Source organism: Notamacropus eugenii, chromosome 5, assembly GCF_028372415.1.
Source record: "Notamacropus eugenii isolate mMacEug1 chromosome 5, mMacEug1.pri_v2, whole genome shotgun sequence".
Taxonomy (NCBI): domain Eukaryota; kingdom Metazoa; phylum Chordata; class Mammalia; order Diprotodontia; family Macropodidae; genus Notamacropus; species Notamacropus eugenii.
In genome coordinates, this window is record NC_092876.1 from 35966864 (window position 1) to 35985913 (window position 19050).

At 40.7% G+C, this 19050-nt stretch overlaps 1 protein-coding gene across 2 annotated transcripts in view; it reads right to left on the bottom strand.

Moving 5' to 3' along the window:
• Positions 1 to 19050, bottom strand: part of CFAP74 (cilia and flagella associated protein 74) — a 118660-nt gene that overhangs the window by 93650 nt on the left and 5960 nt on the right. For both annotated transcript variants that reach the window (XM_072608567.1, XM_072608566.1), the window contains 5 exons: positions 12883 to 13008; positions 8226 to 8310; positions 6141 to 6284; positions 3700 to 3798; positions 2792 to 2896 (listed from right to left, as the gene is read on the bottom strand). In XM_072608567.1, coding sequence (XP_072464668.1) covers positions 2792 to 2896; positions 3700 to 3798; positions 6141 to 6284; positions 8226 to 8310; positions 12883 to 13008 — 559 coding nt within the window. The remainder of the gene's footprint in view (positions 1 to 2791; positions 2897 to 3699; positions 3799 to 6140; positions 6285 to 8225; positions 8311 to 12882; positions 13009 to 19050) is intronic.

Consider the following 19050-nt stretch of genomic DNA (forward strand, 5'->3'; position numbering starts at 1 on the left):
AGGGTCTCCCGTTGCATCCTGGGAAATCTCCAGCTGTCCTGATGAATATCAGGCCACTGGACCCAGGTGGCTCAGGAGAAGAAAGTGAGGTTGGTGACCCTGCACAGCCCTCCCTCACTCAAATCAAAGTCAACTGTGAGTCATGTTATCATCTGGATGTCATGGTCCTCTTCAAGAATGAAGGACAAACACAGCAACAGCATCCTAGCTTGACTAATTCTGACTAAAGGTTTACAGACACATTCGTGGCATTGCAAACAGTACCGGGCTCTGCAAGCAGCATGTTGCTACAACTCCAGTCCAAAGGGAAGTCTGGATGGATAGTGTGGAAAGAAATTTTTTTCTTTCTGTTTTAATAGCATATACAGATAACTATCATCATTTGTATACTCTGGATGTATAAACATACATGATTATATATGTGTGTGCGTATGTGTGTGTATTATATTTTGATTTGTTATATGATTTCTTCCATTTATTTTAGTTTGTCTACATAGCATGACTATAGTGAAAACTTATTCAATAGGAAAGTATATGTAGATCCTATACAGAATTATATGCCGTCTTGGGGAGGGAGGGAGGTGGTAGGTGTGTGTGGGGGGGTTAAAATCTAAATTTTATGGTAGTGATTGTAGAACATTAAAAAATAAATTAATTTAATTTAATTTAAAAAAAAATAAGTGTCTGAGACCAGGTTTGAACTCAGGAAGATGTTTCATGCTGATGCTAGACCCAGCACTTTGTGCACTATGGTGCCATCTAACTGTTCATCCCTCCTGCTGTGCTTTCTCCAAGTCTGTCCTGCATTCTAAATGTTATCCGGAAAGATGGGTCATAATTGACTTCAAAAATTCCTTCTATTAGCCTGCTGGGTAGTTTGGTTTGGGATCAAATAGACTTACTAAGAGTACACCATACTAGAAGAGGCCTTAAATAGCATTTTGTCTCTTGCAAAGTACTCTTGGCACAATTTTTCCAATATTGGATTTTTAATCTGTCCTATCATTTGGGGGTGGGGAGGGAAGGTTGGAGGTTCTGTAAGCACCTCATCTGTTCTCTTGTCATCTTTCCCCCACTTGTCCCCACTGCCTCCTTCCCCCAGGCCCAATATCTACTTCTTTTTACTAAAGCATCATTAGCCACACAAGGCTATTTGGCTGGGCCCACAAAGTAATATGATTTTATATCTTTTCCCTAAGTTCTCTTAAAGCAACAAACTAGAAACATCCCTTCTGGAAATGTGCTAAACATTTTACAGAACCATACAGAGAAGAAAGCAAATCAGTAAGAAAGGAAATCAATTTAAATACATTGGAGTAATGATTAAAAAAATGAGCAACCTGAAAAACCCTGTGGGTCATAGCTGGCTAGAAGTAGCCCCGCTAACCTTTCCATGCGCTCTGAGTGTTCAGTTAGCCTTCTGATGTTACTAGCTTTGTTGCCCCTCAGTCATTTCAGTTGGGTCTGGCTCTTTGTGACCCCATTTGGGATTTTCTTGGCAGATACTGCAGTGAGTCGCCATTTCCTTCTCTAACGTATCCCCATTTTACAGATGAGGAAACTGAGGCAAATAGCGGGGTCATTCAACTTGTAAGTGTCTGAGGCTGGATTTGAACTCAAGGAGATGGATCTTCATGACTCTGGTCTCAGCACTCTGTGCACTATGGCACCCCCTAGCTGCCCTGTTAACCAGTTAGCTAACATTGTATATACACACACACATATACACACACATACATATGTGTGTATGCATGCATACACATATGTATACATATATTGTACACATACATACATATGTATATATGTGTGTATGTATAAATAGCAAACCTTAAAATTTGCAGAGCACTTTATAGAAGGTATCTCATTTGATTCGCACAACAGTCCTGTGAAATAGGTGCTATTATTAGCCCCATTTTACAGATAAGGATATTGAGGCTCAGAGAGGTTAAGGAACTTTCTCGGGGTCTTACAAGTATCTGGAGTAGGATTTGAACTTGGGTCTTCCTGACACGAAATCTACTACTCCCATTTACAAACTCTATGAATTTTTTTTCTCTCTCAAATGAATTAATAAGAAGTTTTAGCTCTTAGAGGGTGCAGCCCTGTTGGGATTGGAAGCTCAATTCCGTGTGGACAGTCTCGGGCGGGTAAAAGTGGGACTTCTAAATCTTAGAGTCTTACGAGGCCCTCCATGAACAGCAGGGATTCGAGAAGGTCAGACTGAGCTAGCTCGGCTAGCTCCTAGCTCGGGTATTTCCACCTCTTCCCGGGAGATAAGTGATGGGTGGAGTCTCCCTGCCCTCGAGGTCGTCCCGGATCTGGGCACACTATTGTTATCTAACAGCACGGTATTTAGATGCAAACTATGCTGCTGGAGAGTTAAGTAGGATTGAGGAAGCCTGAAAGCTCTTAGCACGTGAGGAGCCAAGAGGACAGTAGGCTCCGTTTCTCTTCTTTCCTCTCTCCCCTCCCCCTCTCTCCCCGCTTGTACTTCTACTTCCAATTCCTTAAGATCCTAGCCTCCTTAGGAAATCTCCCCCTCTTCCTCCTAAGGAAAACCCTCCCTGCACTTGTAACTAGACCCTGAAATAAAGCTCAACCCTTGTTCGACTCTGGAACGTCCTTTCTCTCATATGTGCATCCGGTTTTGGCCAGCCGAAGACCTCGGAGGTGAGGTAAGAAAGACTCGGGTAGCCCAATACAGGCCTCTAGGCCTGGCACAGCCCTGTTGATTAAGAGAAGGCTGCAGTGAATCCCACTCCCTTTTGTCCCATCCCATTTCTGAACTTACTCATTTTCTTTTAGAACCGTAGAAATTTTCTCCTCCAGAGCTTTCTCATGCTCCAGTTCGGTGCACAGACGTTGGTGCATCATTTGGAGACGACACACAGCTGCACTGGATGGACAAATCAGAGGAAGGAAGATGTTGGGAACGTTGAATGGGAAAAGTCTAAGTTAAATGAAGAAACAATCCTTGAAAATTCGGGCTGAGATGCATCTCATGTCTGAAATGTTTCCCAGTTTATGTGAATGTAATGGTTTTCAATGAGATTGCCCAATTTCTAGGTCCCAGAAAAGATACCAACTGTAGTATACCATCACTCACACAAAGTCATGGAACATCAGAAAAAGAAGGACTCTTTGTAATTACCTAATTCACCCTCTTCATTTTACAGAAATGAAAACACAGGGCCAGAGAGGGGTGTGGCTTTCTTCCAGTTGAATGATATATCTCATCAACAAGATAAGTGACCAAGCCAGGACTGGCAACCAGACCTCGAGCCCTGGTTTGGGTCTCTTTCCATGATCCCAAGCTTCCTTGCTAAATTAAAATTCCCTATAGAGGTGCACTTACTTGTTCTTTCTGTGGATAAATGACCATAAAAAGGATGGTATTCATTCCCATGATGCCTCCTGGGAGCTTCCTTGCTCTAGCTACTCTTGGGGGTCAGTGGTCTCGTGGTAATTCCAAGGTCCCCCCAAAAGAGCATGCTGAGGGTCTTTTTGTCCTAACAAGAATGACTAGGTTATTGGCTGCTGACCTATGACTTGTACAATTTGATGTATAAATAAATGTGTTTTATTTCTTCCAATGTTATTGGGCATTCCTGCAGAAAGAACAAGGTGGCTGCTGCTGGGTGTGCCATCACCACTGACTCCTTAGTGGAGAAGGCGGGCAGAGTGAGCAACGCTACGTACATGTTGTGTGCCTCTTTTTCCATCTGTATTTCAGCCTCCACTTGGATTTTCTGTTTCTGAATTGAGTCAATCCGCTGCAAACATGCTTCTAGATCCTGCCTAGAATAGAAGTCAAAGTATTAACTTGCTATTTGATCTTCCTCTTCTGGGGTGGGAGGAGAGGCCCCTTGGAGAGAGGAAGGAGGGGAGGGAGGGTGGCATTTCCACTTGAACACAGGAAAGGAGGGGCAGGGCAGAAGTAGTGGTGAATGGGGCTGAAATTGGATGTTTTGGTTTGGGGTTTTTTTGGGGGAGGGTCAGACCTGTGGTTTTATTACTGACAGGAACTCTCAATGAGGAATCTCCCTGTACCACTGCAACTTAGAAACTCTTTTGCCATTGAGAGTCTTAGAGATTTGCCTAGAGCACTGACATGTTAAATGACTTGCCCAGGGTCACACAGTCCTTAAGGTGTCAGATGAAGATTTGAAATTAGGTCTTTCTTGACTCCAAGGCCAGCCCTCTATCCACCCTAGGAAGCCAGGGGTACTCAGACAAATCAAACTGTAGGTCCATCTCTCTTGTCCTCTCTAGTGGTTTAAAACCTCTCCCTCCACTCACATACCCAGGGGTATGTTGTTTATTATACTGTCTGGCTTACAGAGTCCTCCTCAGAAGCCCTACCTGGCATGATCCAGGTGGCACCAGAAAGCACTCCTGGGGTCTTAAAGACACAAAAACTTCCCTAAAAATGACTTGTCTTTCAATGTGCTGAGAATTATCCAGCTTCACTCACTCCTTTGTGTGTTTCACTACTCAGTGTCACCCACAGAAGTAGGACTGTCTTTGGGGAGACCACCACCACACTGGCCCTGACTCTCAAAGCTCTTGTTCAGGGAAGCATCATTCCCTGGTAAGTGCCTCTGTAGATATGGCCCTTGTGTCCCCAGCAGCCAGGGCTACCAAAGACGTGGAAAGGAGAACTCACGCCACCAAAGACCTGGGTGCTATCCAGTGGTTCAGTGTCAGGAAAGGAGAGGGCTCTATCAATGGAAATGACACTGACAGGGAGCCATCACCCTCTGCTTTACTGTAGAACCTTTCTGTCTGCCCTGCAGCAACACCCTCCTGTTACTGTTGTTTCCCCCTAGAATGTGAGCTCCTTGAGAACAGACACCGTGTTGCTTTCATATTTCTATCTCCAGCACTAAGCACAGTGGTGAGGACATAGTAGGTGCGAGATAAATACTCCTCCTTCTCTCCCTCCCTTCCATCTTTTTTTCCTTCCTTCCTTCCTTTGTTTCTGTCTTCCTTCCTTCCTTCATCACATAGCTGTCCTAAGCACTTAACACAGTGGTAAACACATAATAGGTTCTAGGTAAATATTCCTTCCTTTCTTCCCCTCCCTTCCCTCTCTCTTTTCCTCCTTCCTTCCTTCGTCTTTGGGTGCTATGGACAAGGAGGATTCCAGGTCACACAGTCACAGGCAGAGAGAGAAAAGCTGTAAGCAGCCAAAGTTTCATTGCCCAGAAGCTGTCTTTTATGTGTTTTCTTGCCCCAAGGCAAGTTGAATGGCATACCTAGGAGAGGCTGACTTTGGGGACTGCCAAACGAAAGAAAATGAGTTTAATTTTTCTAGGCACTCCTCCCTTGCTGGTTTAGAAATAAAATTTTAACATCTTTGAGGTTTGTACTAGTATCACTTTCAAGTCATTTGCTCCATGAGTCCCAGGGAAATATCAGAGAAGCAACCCCTACCAACACAGCCCATGAAAAAGCTGGTCTATTCAGAGTCCCCCTAATCGCTGCTACACTAGAGATTTATTTTTTGTCTCCAGGCATGTATCCCTGGCAACAATCAGTATTCAGCATCCCTTTATACTATTCTTAATGGACTAATTAGGCCCTCTGAGTCTGACAAGGACGAGAAGGTTTAAACGAACTTAACTTTAGACTGTTGGGAACAGGGATGGAGAATATGACTTATCTTCCTTTCCCCCTATTTTAGAGGTCTCCTGATAAACAGGGATTTCTTTCAGTTTGAGGAATGGATGAAAAAAAGAAAAGGCGTATGGTGGTAGGGTGGGGAAGTGTGAGGGGAGAAGGAATTATTTTATGGCACCTGTACTCAACGCAAAAAGCAAGGTCTCTAAGACAGAGATCAGATCCACAATTCTATGAACTCTCACTATCCCCCCCCCCCCCCCAAGTCTTTCCCAATCCCTTAAAGGAATATGTCAGAACAGGAGCTCATCATTCCCTGTGAGCTCATCTCTGAGCCTCTGCTGGACCTTGACAGTACCTGTTATAATATTCACCCATTCCCACATGTTGGCTGTCCCCATTGGGACGCTGCTGAGTAGTGGGGATGAGCCCTCCGAAGCCCTCTGGGTGCTCAGGGAAGACTCTCAGATCAAGCCTCCAGTCCCTTCCCAAAGTTTTTCACATTAAAAGACACTCACTTGGTTTTCATAATGAGAAATTTCTTTTCCTCGTGTATTCTATCAAGGTTGTTTATGTTTCTTCGCAGGTGTAATGTGCGAACTCTGTCTTTGTAAGTGACTTTCTTTTTCCTGTTGGCTGGGATCTTCTTTTTCTTATATTTCCTGAAAATGAAAGAAAAATACCTTCAGTTATGGGGGATATGGGGGCATGGTTAGCAATGTTGGTGATTCACACAAATGAGAAGGAAATCAAATTATGAATCTGTTATTTGCTGTCTATGGCCCTGGGGGCAAATCGTTCCTGTTCTTAGCTTCCATTTTCTCATATATAAAATGAAGAGAACTTGAAGATACCTTCCCCCTCTCAATACTATGAGCCAATGACTTCCATAGTCAGGGATGTTCTTTGGCTAAATTCCCATGGATTAGTTAATTATCAGGTATTTGTGAGGCAGGGGAAGGGTGGTATTTTTCAAACATCCTCAACCCTGCTGCCTACAACCCTCTTCCATCCTAATGCATTTCCACTTCTAGAATTCTAGGAAAAGATCACACTGGAGAAGAATCTATGATATCAGATTTGATCATTAGAACAAATCATGAGTAAAGTCCTCTTTTCCCAAAATTCATTTGTCAATTATATCAAATTTTAAAAAATTAGTTTCATTTCAGAGATAATAATCAAATACATTAGTTGGGGAAGAGGAATCAAGGAATGTGAGCTTCAATCTTATGTCCTCCCCAAATCTTGCCCAAGAGAGTGAATCTCTCTAAATTTCTGTTTCTTCCTCTATAAAATGGGTATAATGTAGCTAGGTGGCGCCATAGTGCTGGCCTGGAATTGGGAAAACTCATGTTCCTGAGTTCAAATTTGACCACAGATACTTCCTAGCTATGTGACCCTGGGCAAGTCATTCAACCTTGCTTGCCTCAGTTTCCTCATCTGTAAAAATGAGCTGGAAAAGGAAATGGCTAACTGCTCTAATATCTCTTCCAAGAAAACCCCAAATGGGGTCACAAAGAGTCGGGCAATGGATGGAAAAATGACTAGACAACAGTAATGTAATAAAATCTTCTTTTAGCTATCTCCCAAAGTCATTGTGAGATTCAAATAATTGTGTGAATACTATACAAACTCAAATGATCTTATTTTTATTAGCCCTAAATAAGTATAATATTTCCTTTACCAGAGGAGCAGTGCTCTCAGTTGATGACTCTAAAGTGAATAATTATAATCATAAAGCTATTTTTATAGATAACATACAAAGGTTCACCTAGTCCTTTACACACACTGTCTCTTTTCAGTCTCATGACCACCTTCCGTAGAAGGTGTTGATATGATTATCCCTATTTTATAGATAAGATCTTAAGGCTCAGAGCAGTTACAAGATATGTACACATGGTCACACAAATACTGGGGGAAAGATTTGAACTAGGTTGTTCTGTTCAAATCTAGCACTCTTCCACTGTGTTAGCCTATCCCCCAAAACTCAACCTCACAATGGGCACGATATCTAGGTTAATGTTACAAGATAATGTCATACCCCATGATCTTCAGAATATTATAAACCAAATCACTCTCTCTTAAAAAGAAAGGAATGTATTCGGAGGCATGTTGTTAAATATTTCATAACCAGCTTTAAGTTTAAGCTGAGTTACTGACATTTTCTCAAGTAAAACAATAAATCAAGTTCTGATCTGCAGTGAATGCTGATTTCCAAGGTGTAAACGTTGGCTGCTGTTGTTCACTTGTGTCTGACTCTTTGTGACCCCCATTTGGGATTTACTTGGCAAAGGTACTGAAGTGGTTTGCTATTTCCTTTTCTAGCTCATGTTGCAAATGAGGAAGCGGAGGCAAACAAGGTGAAGGGTCTAGTTAGTGTCTCAGGTCATATTTGAACTCAGGTCTTCCTGACTTCAAGACGCGTACTCCTTTCAATATACCACCTCAAATGGTGTAAGTCCTCCCACTGAAAATTTATCAACTGGCTCTGGGTGGATCAAACTAACTCTAGCATACCTCTAGTACCCTGTAACAACAACAACCACATGATCAACAGTAAGAATTAAAAGATAGATAGTCGTATATATCAGGTCAATTACCATCCAAAGTCAAAGGAAGCATTCTTGTCAACCTTCTTGGAAGCGATATCGCCTCCCTTCTCACCCGGTAAATCGCCAAATCCTTCTATTTTTAGAAATGAAAGTACAGGGAGCATTAAAATGTGAAACTTTAGTATCTAATTTTATTCAACAGAGATATATTAAGTGACTACTATGTGCAAGGTTCTGTGCTAGAAGATGGGGACTATACACATACAACATATATGCATATAAAATTCATTGCCTTCAAGTTTACAGTCTATTGGTGGGGAAAGAATATGTCCACAAATAATTTTAAAACAAATTAGTACACAAGAGAGGTCAAAAAGTACCCTGAGAGTATGTGTTTATCCTTCTTTGCCAAAGAAGACCATGCCATGAGAGAAACAATGACATGACTTGCACTTGACTTTGTTTGGAGTAAGGGAGGGCTGTGCAAGTCACCAGCCTCACTTCTCCCCCACAGTCATCTGAATCCAGTGACCAGATATTCATCAGGATGACTGGAGATGACCCAGGATGAGGCAATTGGGGTTAAGTGATTTGCCCAAGGTCACGCAGCTAGTGAGTGTCAAGTGTCTGAGGTGAGATTTGAACTCAGGTTCTCCTGACGCCTGCACTGGTGCTCTATCCACTGTACCATCTAGCTGCCCCTTACCCTGAGAGACTGAAAGAAGGAGTGATCCCTTCAGGTTAGATAGAAAAAGGGAAGTTTCGTGGTGGAAGTACCAGATGAATTAATCCTTCTCAGGAAGGGAAGGCTACCAATAGATGGAGAGCAGAGAGGAGTCAGTTCCTGGCATGGTGGAAGGGAGCATGGCAACATGGCACGTTGGGAGGCAGGAGAGAACTAATAGGTCAAAATGCTGAAAACCCCCAAAAATGACATTTTAAAAGCTTCATTTCTGTATAGAATAAAAATTCCTTGTTACTAGACACAGATGAGTGCCATTTTCCTCTTGGGAATGGAAAGAGACAAATGCTCTCAACATCATTATACAGCTGCCACGGACTAATCAAATACAAGCACTAAGAATAAGTGGTTTATATTAGACAGGTCTGCCAATCCACTGATAATTTAGGCAGATAGCACAAGACAACCTTTTCCATTGCTGGCATCGATGAACAAATATTGTTTACCCATGCAATTTGCAACATAAAAATATATCGGGATATTTTCACTAAGGATTTCTGAGGAGAGGCAGCATGATCTCTCCATGGATAGAAGGCTGACTGACAGATTGATGTTGAAATCCTTCCTCTCACAGTGGGCAGTGCACTGGGCAGCTCTCAAGACCAGGAGGGGCAGAGCTGCTTGGATAACTTTAGCTACATTTTACCACCATGACAGCAGCTAGGTGGTGCAGTGGATAGAGCACCAGATCTGGAGTCAGGAAGACTCATCTTCCTGAGTTCAAATCTGGTCTCATATACTTACTAGCTGTGTGATCCCGGGCAAGTCACTTTACCGTTTGCCTCAGTTACCTCATCTGTAAAAATGAGTTGCAGAAGGAAATGGCAAACCACTCTAGTATCTCTCCAAGAAAACTCCAAATTAAGTCAGGAAGAGTTGAATAAGACTGAGACAACTGAAGGGCATGATGGCAGAAGGAAACCAATACAAGTTTTGGGCATTTTCTCTGACTATTCCCCCTGCCTGGAAGGATTTTTATTTTCTGCTCACCCTACCAACCTCCCTGACTTCCTTGAAGTCCCCATTAAAATCCTATCTGTTACTGGAAGCCTTCCTTCCCCAACCTCTCAATTCCAGGACCTTTCCTCCATTAATTATTGCATCTTTTTCTTTCATATTATTTCTTTCCATATATTTGTTTGCATATTGTCTTCCTTATGCGATTGTAAGCTTCTGGAGGACAGAGATTGTCCTGTGTCTCGTTTTGTACCCCTAGGCTTAGCATAGTGCCAGGGACATACCCACATCTAATTCAGTCTTTTCAGTCACGTTTGACTCTTCGTGACCCCATTTGAGGTTTGCTTGGCAAAGATACTGGAGCTGCCATTTCCTTTTCTAGATCATTTTACAGATAAGGAACTGAGGCCAACAACGTTAAGCGACTTGCCCAGGGTCACACGGCTAGTAAGTGTCTGAGGTTGGATTTGAACTTAGGTCTTCCTGACTCTAGGCCTGGAGCTCTATCCACTGTAGATGCCCAATAAATGTATGTTGATTGATTACTAGCCCCCCCCTTCAATCAATTAATTAGTTCATAGATTTAGAGCTTGGGGGGAACTTTAGAAGTCTTCAGGTCAGACCCCCTTGAAGAAACAGAGGCACAGAGAGGTTGTGACTTGTTTGGGATCATACAGCTACTGACTTATCTGAAGTGGAATTGGAACCCAGGACTTTCTGACTTCAAGTCTAGTATTCTGTCCACTGTAACCCACGGCTTCTCTAATTCCTCTTTCTATGGCGCATCATAGTGTAAAAATGAGCCCAATATCCCGAAAGCTATACCAATGGAATGTTGGTCCTAGACCTAGTGATAAGATTGTCTGCCTGACCTCTAAGGGCCAATCTAGCTAAATCATTCCTATGGAAGTCACGGGGGATGAGTTTTCTAGTCACAGTAATTCTCAAACACTGTCCAATAGGTTGTAAAGGACTTATGACCTACCCTAGTAGAGAGGGGGTGCCCATGTTAACATTACAAATATTCAGAACATCAAAGTGTTAATGAGGCATTGTAACCTACTGAGGAAAAACACAGACTAGATTGAAGGCTTTGGGTCCAAATTCTAGCTGTGCTACTCACTAATCCTGTGATCTTGGGCAAGTCACTTCTCCCTGAGGCCATTTCCTCTTCTGCCAAATGATAGAGTTGGACTGAATTACCTCTAAGACTCCCTCTAGTTATAATATTTGGTGGTGCTCATCTTTGAGTGTGGGATGCCCAAAGAGGATCTCTGTGGGTACATGGCATCCTTCTATGTCTATAAACAGGACAGGGTGGGGCAGATAGACAGATAGCCCTGGACCCACCATTCTTGGCTATCAGTTCATGTGATAAAGACTGACTGAGTGCCTACTGTGGACAATGATGATGATAGGGAGAAATAACCAGCCATTAGGGTTAGAGTAGCCAGCCTAAACCCAATTTCACAAACTTGTATTCTCAAAAAAGCCACTCTGATCAATACAATGATCCAAGACAATTTCAAAAGACTCAAGATGGAATGTGTATCCACCTCCAGAGAGAGAGAGATGATGAACTCTAGAGTGCAGATTGAAGTATAATTTTCTCACTTTTTTTCATGCTTTTTTTGGCAATATGACCAGTATGGAAATATGTTTTGTGTGATTTCACATGTATAATTGATATCATACTGCTTGCCTTGTCAGTGGGTGGGAGAGGGGTTGGAGGGAGAGAGAGGATTTGAAACTCAGAATGTTTTTTACAATGTAAAAAATAAATTAATAATAAATTTTAAAAAGAAAGCCAAGTTGAAATCACTTCAACTGTTAGTGAAGTCTGCCTCAAGTCTCTTGGAAGAGACAACTGGTAGGCTATGGACATATGATGAGTAGCTATGTGACCCTGAGAAACTTACTTTAAAAAAATCTTTTGCGCCTCAATTTCCTCACTTGTAAAATGAGGGAATTGGACTCCCTGGTGTCTAAAGTCCCTTCTAGCATTTCAGATTTGGTGAACCAATGGGCTGATTTATTTTGCTTGACTTTGTCATATGAGAAAGTTTTGTAGGAATAAACAGGATAGAGGAAGAGGAGATGGAAGTTAGCAGGAAGTGACTTTTTTTTTTTTTAAGGAAGAAGCATCAATAAGGTCTTAAAAAACTAAGACTATAGAGTCATAATTAGAGGACTTCTGAGGTCCCTTCCAATTCCCAATCTATAATCTATATAAATGTATGACTTTCACATTTGAGGACCAAACTCTTACCTTAATCAGAATTATTCAAGAAATTCAGTTTATCCCTTAGATGGTCTGACTCAATTCTTGTTTATAATGATTTTTAGAAACCAAATGGATCATCTAAAGAATGTTACAAAAATGGGAGACCAGGCAGAGAAAGAGAAATCCCCTTCCCACTTTTGTAATACCCATAGCTACCGACATCCACGTCCAAGGGTGAATTCTCAAAGAGCTTTGAATTACAAGCAGTGTAGATCACCTAATTCAACTCAATAAATACCTGGTACATGAATTAAAGCTATCTTCGTGATTGGCAGGTACCACCTACAATAGAGAAGAGTGCTGGACTAGGAGCATCAGTTTTTTCATCTGCGAAATAGGGATAATAGTACTTGCAGTATCAGTCCCACAGGGTTGCTATGTAGCCTAACTCAGGCACCTCCTCCTAAGAGAAGTTTTACTAATTTTTACAGGGAGCAGCTAGGTGGTACTGGACGTGGAGTCAAGGAGACCTGAGTGTGACCCTGGGCAAATTACTTAATCTCTCTGTGCCTCAGTTTTCTCATTGCAAAATGAGGAGGTCAGACTCAATGGCATCTAAGATCCTTATCACCCCATAATTTACTTTGGAAAATGGAAGATAGAAACAGGGGCATGGGGTTGAAGTATTAATAGTTACATCTTCTCCAATAGCCCAAGTTCCACACTTATTGATATGCTTGTTTCATTTCAATTTATAATTAGTAAATCATTTCAGACTCCACCTCTCTTGAATTCTTCCAGATTTGAAATGGTTTCTGTTAAATCATCTTTGTTCTCAAAACGGAAATCAGCCATCTGTTCCTCTGGGAATAATCCAGTACCTTCTGTGTTGGTAAGGCAGAAATAAACTAGGAAAAGAAAAAAATGAATATTTAGTACATCTTCCTCATGCCATATTTTCAGGAAGACTAATCAAATCAATTAAGAAGACCACATGCCTAGAAAAAGGACAACTATAGCTGGGCAGTCATTACACACTTTATAGGTCTGTATTTTTATGGTACCTTGGAAGGAAAGAACCCTTTATTTTCCATCAAGAAACTGATTGGAACTGATTCACCTGCTCTCCTGTAATTGACAGTGGGTTAGTGTGATTATTACAAATGGTTAAGCTATATTAAGAAGTTACAAGATACTCTTCAGCTGAAGACTGAATGGGTAACAATCCTTTAGAAAGAGACCTTACACATCTGTTTCATTAAAACAATGATGTCAAAACACACTGTAAAAGAAGCTCATTTTAATAAAAGAAAACAGAATTTAAAAATTCATCAGATTAAAAAAGTTCCATTAATTTATCATTTGGTATTAGAGAAAAATCTAGTGAGTAATGAACTTCATAGTAACCATTTACATTCAAAGCTTACACATCTAGGAGGCAGAGGGAGAATGATAGTGGGGTAGAGTATCAGGCAAAAGGGGGCTGGTTCTTAATGCTATCCTCTGTGTGTGTGTCTGTCCTTCGTTGCCAAAGAAGACCATGCCATCAGAGAAATAATGACATGACTTGCACTTGGCTTTGTTTTGAGTGAGTGAGGGCTGTGCAGGTCATCAGCCTCACTTCTCCTCCAGAGCCATCTGAATCCAGTGACCAGATATTCATCAGGATGACTGGAGATGACCCAGGATGAGGTAATTGGGGTTAAGTGACTTGCCCAAGGTCACATAGCTAGTGAGTGTCAAGTGTCTGAGGTGAGATTTGAACTCAGGTCCTCTTGACTCTTGCACTGGTGCTCTATCCACTGCACCACCTAGATGCCCAATGCTATCCTCTAAGCCATAAATGAAAACTTTTCAATTCATCTTTGTGATAACACCGAATTCATCCAGGGCTCCAAACAAATTGTGTTTCTCTTCCCATTCTATGATGTATGGTTTCTTATATATTAATCTCTCAAGTTTAAGTATTTTCCCAAGACTTTGAATGGTTAATCCACTTGGTCCTGGATTATTTAGTATACAGGCTAGGCATAAATCAGAGCAATCTCAAAGAATCTTGAAACACAAGACCCAAAGTGAACATGATAACAAATAGCTTGAGAAAATAGACTCTAATGTAACAAATGAAGAAGAGAAATCGAAGATCTCTTCTTTACATTAAAGTCCCACATACAACTTATACAACCTCTACTTGTTTCATAGAGTTGTTGTGAGGGAAAGCCCTTTGTAAACCCTGAAACACTCTACAAATATGAATTATGACTATTATTACTTGTGCTTACTTTTTATTCAATGAGCCTATTTCCCTTTGCTTTCCATTAATTTGGACAGCTACCTTCCTCTAGTATTAGCAGGGCTTCCACTTTCTCTTGGAGATATTCATTTCCCAATCAATTTCCCAAGACTTCCATCACAATGGTTGCATTATTCTTTCTAGCTCTGATGCATTTTTTGTGAGTATCATAGATCAACCATGGCAAGGTAATCACCTTGTAGGTGATTTAAGATGCATCTTAAAAACTGTCCCCAATATAAAATTGTCCCCCACCTACATTTCATGTTCAGGTGGCTAAATTAAACCATTTGGCTCACTTTTTGCTGCCCTTGGGCAAAAAATCCCCTCTTAAAAGAGTAATAAAATGACAATAATTGATATTTGTATAAAACTTTAAATTTTGCAAAGTGCTTTAAAAATCTTATAACAACCCAATGAGATGAGTATTGTAGTTGCTATTATCTTCATTTTATAGATGAGGAAACTGTGACCCAAAGAATTTAAATGTCTTGACCATGGTCACACATTAGTAAGTGTTGGAAGTGTTCCAGCAACAAGTATTTATTAAACACTCACCTGCAGGATCAAACAACTGGGTCTGACATTTAAATCCCTTCACAAACTGATTCAACTTACCTTTCCAGACATATTACACATGAACTCTCCAGTGTAGTCAAACAGGTCTCCTTCCATATTCTATAGCTATTTTCCCAACCCCCAGTCACCCTGGTAGGCTAGTGTCCCCAGAGCTCACATGGCTACTTCTCATTGCCTTAGAATCTAGCACTGAAAAGTTGTAACGTTTATCTTTTTTCCTAGAGCTGTTGCTCAAAAGTCCCCTTCACTTCAGTTGCTTCCTCCATGATTATGATTTGATATCAATTAGTCAGCCAGTCTTTATTAACTTTTAGAAGGGGGCAGTTGGTATAAAACATCCCATCAAAGTCTGTTGCCACACTCTACCAAATTTAGGGTATATAAGTTTATATTAAGAGTATACTGAGTCTAAGAGAAAGTAGTCTCAAACTCAGAGAGATCATGTAGCAAAGGATTCTTGGTTGCTAGAAGCCCTTTTCCCTCTGTTGTGGGGTATTTACTCATACCCCTTAGGTAAAGTGTAGCTTTTCTGTTGGGCTCATTGTAGAGTCATGAAACTACCTTTCCTCAGTGTCCTTTACTTGTCCTTTACTCCCAATGCAATGACTGCTGGCAGTCATTGTCCCAGGTATGCCAAAGAAACCCATATTCTATAATGCCAAAGAAAGAGTTGAAATCTTCTGGACCCTTCAAAGCTCACAATATCCTCAGTCCATGGTTGAGGTTGGAATTCTTCTCTTCCCCAACTCATTCCTTCTCTTTGGCTTGGTTCTTTCTCCTCTCAGATACTTATAAGCTCCAGTTCTGAACTGGTTTTCTATGTTATACAAAATCCATAGGATAGGGCAGAGTCTCTTCAATCAGTACAAACATACTTTATGTGCAACATCACTTCAGTTCATTCAGTGGCATTCAAGTATCTCTAAAGGAATCAAGGACTTTTTAGACCTTGTTGGAATGCCTTTGATTGATTCCACTCAAATGAGAGCTATTCTCACCTGATTAAGAAATCCAGGCATAGCATTTTATCATTTACTTTATTTTTTAATTAATTAATTTATTTTTGGTTTTCGACAGACAAGATTTTTGAGTTCCAAATTTTCTCCCCATCTCTCCCCTCTGCCTACTCCAAGACATCATGCATTCTGATGACCACTTCCCTCAATCTTCCTTCCCTTCTATCACACCCCTGCCTTCTCTTATCCCCAACCCTTCTATTTTCTTGTAGGGCAAGATAGATTTCTATACCCCATTGCCTGTATATATTATTTCCCAGCTGCATGCAAAAACAACTTTCAAAATTCATTTTTAAAACTTTGAGTTCCAACTTCTCTCCCTTCCTCCCTCCCCATCCATTTCCACTGAGAAGGCAAGCAATTCAACATAGGTTATACATGTGTAGTTATGGAAAACACTTCCATAACTGTCATAATGTGAAAGACTAACTCTATTTCCTTCCATCTTATCCTATCCCCCATTTATTCTATTCTCTCTTTTGACCCTATCTATCCCTCCTCAAAAGTGTTCACTTCTAATTACCCCTTCCTCCCATTGTCCCTCCCTTCTATCATCCCCCCAAATCCTGCTTATCCCCTTCCCCACTACTTTCTTTTAATGTAAGATAGACTTTCATACCAAATTAAGTGTGCATGTTGTTCCCTCCCTAAGCCATATCTGATGAGAGTAAGGTTCACTCTTTCCCTCTCACCTCCCCTTTCTTTCCCTTCATTGAAAAAGCTTTTTCTTGCCTCTTTTAAGTGAGATAATTTGTCCCATTCTATTTCTTCCTTTCTACTCCCAATATATTCCTCTCTCACCCCTTAATTTCATTTTTTTAGATATCATCCCTTCCTATTCAACTCACTCCCATCCTCTTTCTATATGTATATAATCCCTCCAACTACCCTAACGCTGAGAAAAGTATCAAAATTTAAAAAATATAATCTTTCCATGTAGGAATATAAGCTGTTCAATTTTAGTAAGTCCCTTTTTTTCTCTTTCCTGTTTACCTTTTTCATGCTTCTCTTGATTCTTGTGTTTGAAAGTCATATTTTCTATTCAGTTCTGGTCATTTCATCAAGAATGCTTGAAAGTCCTCTATTTCGTTGAATACCCATTTTCCCCCCTGAGGTTATTATACTCAGCTTTTCTGGTTAGGTGATTCTTGGTTTTAATCCAAGCTCCACTGACCTCTGGAATATCGTATTCCAAACCCTAGGATCCCTTAATGTAGAAGCTGCTAGATCTTGTGTTATCTGGATTGTATTTCAACAATACTCAAATTGTTTGTTTCTGACTGCTTGCAGTATTTTCTCCTTTACCTCAGAGCTCTCAAATTTGGCTATAACATTCCCAGGAGTTTTCCTTTTGGGATCTCTTTCAAGAGGTGATAGATGGATTCTTTCAATATCCCTTTCGCCCTCTGGTTCTAGAATATCAGGGCAGTTTTCCTAGATAATTTCTTGAAAGATGATGTCTAAGCTCTTTTTTTATCATGACTTTCAGGTAGTCCAGTAATTTTTAAATTGTCTTTCCTGATACCACTTCTAGGACTGTATCCCCAAGAGATCATAAAAATGGGAAAGGGTCCCACATGTACAAAAATATAGCAGCACTTTTTGTGGTGGCCAAAAACTGGAAATCAAGGGGATGCTGATCAATTGGGGTATGGCTGAATAAATTGTGGTATGTGAATGCAATGGAATACTATTGTGCTATAAGAAATGATGAACAAGAAGATTTCAGAGAGGCCTGGAAAGACTTATATGAACTGATGCTGAGTGAAAGGAGGAGAACCAAGAGAATTTTGTACACAGCAACAACCACAGTGTGTGAGGATGTTTTTTGGTATACTTAGTACTTCATTGCAATGCAAGGACTTAAAAAATTCCCAGTGGTCTCTTAAGGCAAAATGCCTTCCACATCCAGAGAAAGAACTATGGAATTCAATCACAGAATGTAGCAGATTATTTTCTTTTGTATTACATTTTGGTTTGTTTTATGACTTCTCCCATTCATTTTAATTTTTCTATGCAACATGACTAAGGTGAAGATGTATTCAATAGGGAATGTATGTGTAGAACCTATATAGAATTGTATGCCATCTCAGGGAGGGAGGGTGGAATGGGGGGGGGAGAAGGAGGGAGGGGAAAAAATCTAAGTTATAGGGAAGTGATTGTAGAACACTTAAAACAAATAAAATAATAATAAAAAATTGTCTCTCCTGGATCTATTTTCCAGGTCAGGTGTTTTTTCCAATGAGATATTTCACATTGTCTTCTATTTTTTCATTTCTTTGGCTTCATTTTATAATTTCTTGATTTTTCATAAAGTCATTAGCTTCCATCTGCTCCATTCTAATCTTTAAGGAATTATTTTCTTCAGTGAGCTTTTGGACCTCTTTTTCCATCTGGCTAGTTCTGCTTTTCAGGGTATTCTTTCCTCCTTGGTTTTTTGGATCTCTTTTGCCATTTGGGTTAGTCTATTTTTTATAGTGTTATTTTCTTCAGCATTTTTTGGGGTCTCCTTTAGGAAGCAATTGACCCATTTTTCATGATTTTCTTTCATCACTCTCATTTCTCTTCCTAATTTTTGCTCTACTTCTCTTACTTGATTTTCAAAATCCTTTTTGAGCTCTTCCATGGCCTGAGGGCAATTAATATTTTTCTTGGAGGCTTTGGATGCAGGAGCTTTGACTTTGTTGTCTTCTTCTGGTTGTATGTTTTGATCTTCCTTGTCACCAAAGTAAGATCCTATAGTCTGATTCTTTTTCTGGTTTTTGTTCATTTCCCCAGCTATTTACTTGACTTTTGAGCTCTGTGACAAGGTAGTTCTCTGCTTCCAGTGGGGGTGGGGAGATGTTCTGTCAGCTGCTCAATCTTCCCACAGTTTGTGGGCCTAGAGCTCCAGAAACAGTGGCTGCTGTTGCTGCTGCAGCCTTCTTCTTAGGCTTCTTCACCCCTTCTGCCATCTTGGGGCTGGGCTTGGACCACTCTCTTCTCTCGCATAGGTCCCACAAGTTTTTCCACTGACCTTCTGAGTTGTCCTCAGCGTTTTTGAGTCATGAAGTCTGGAAACT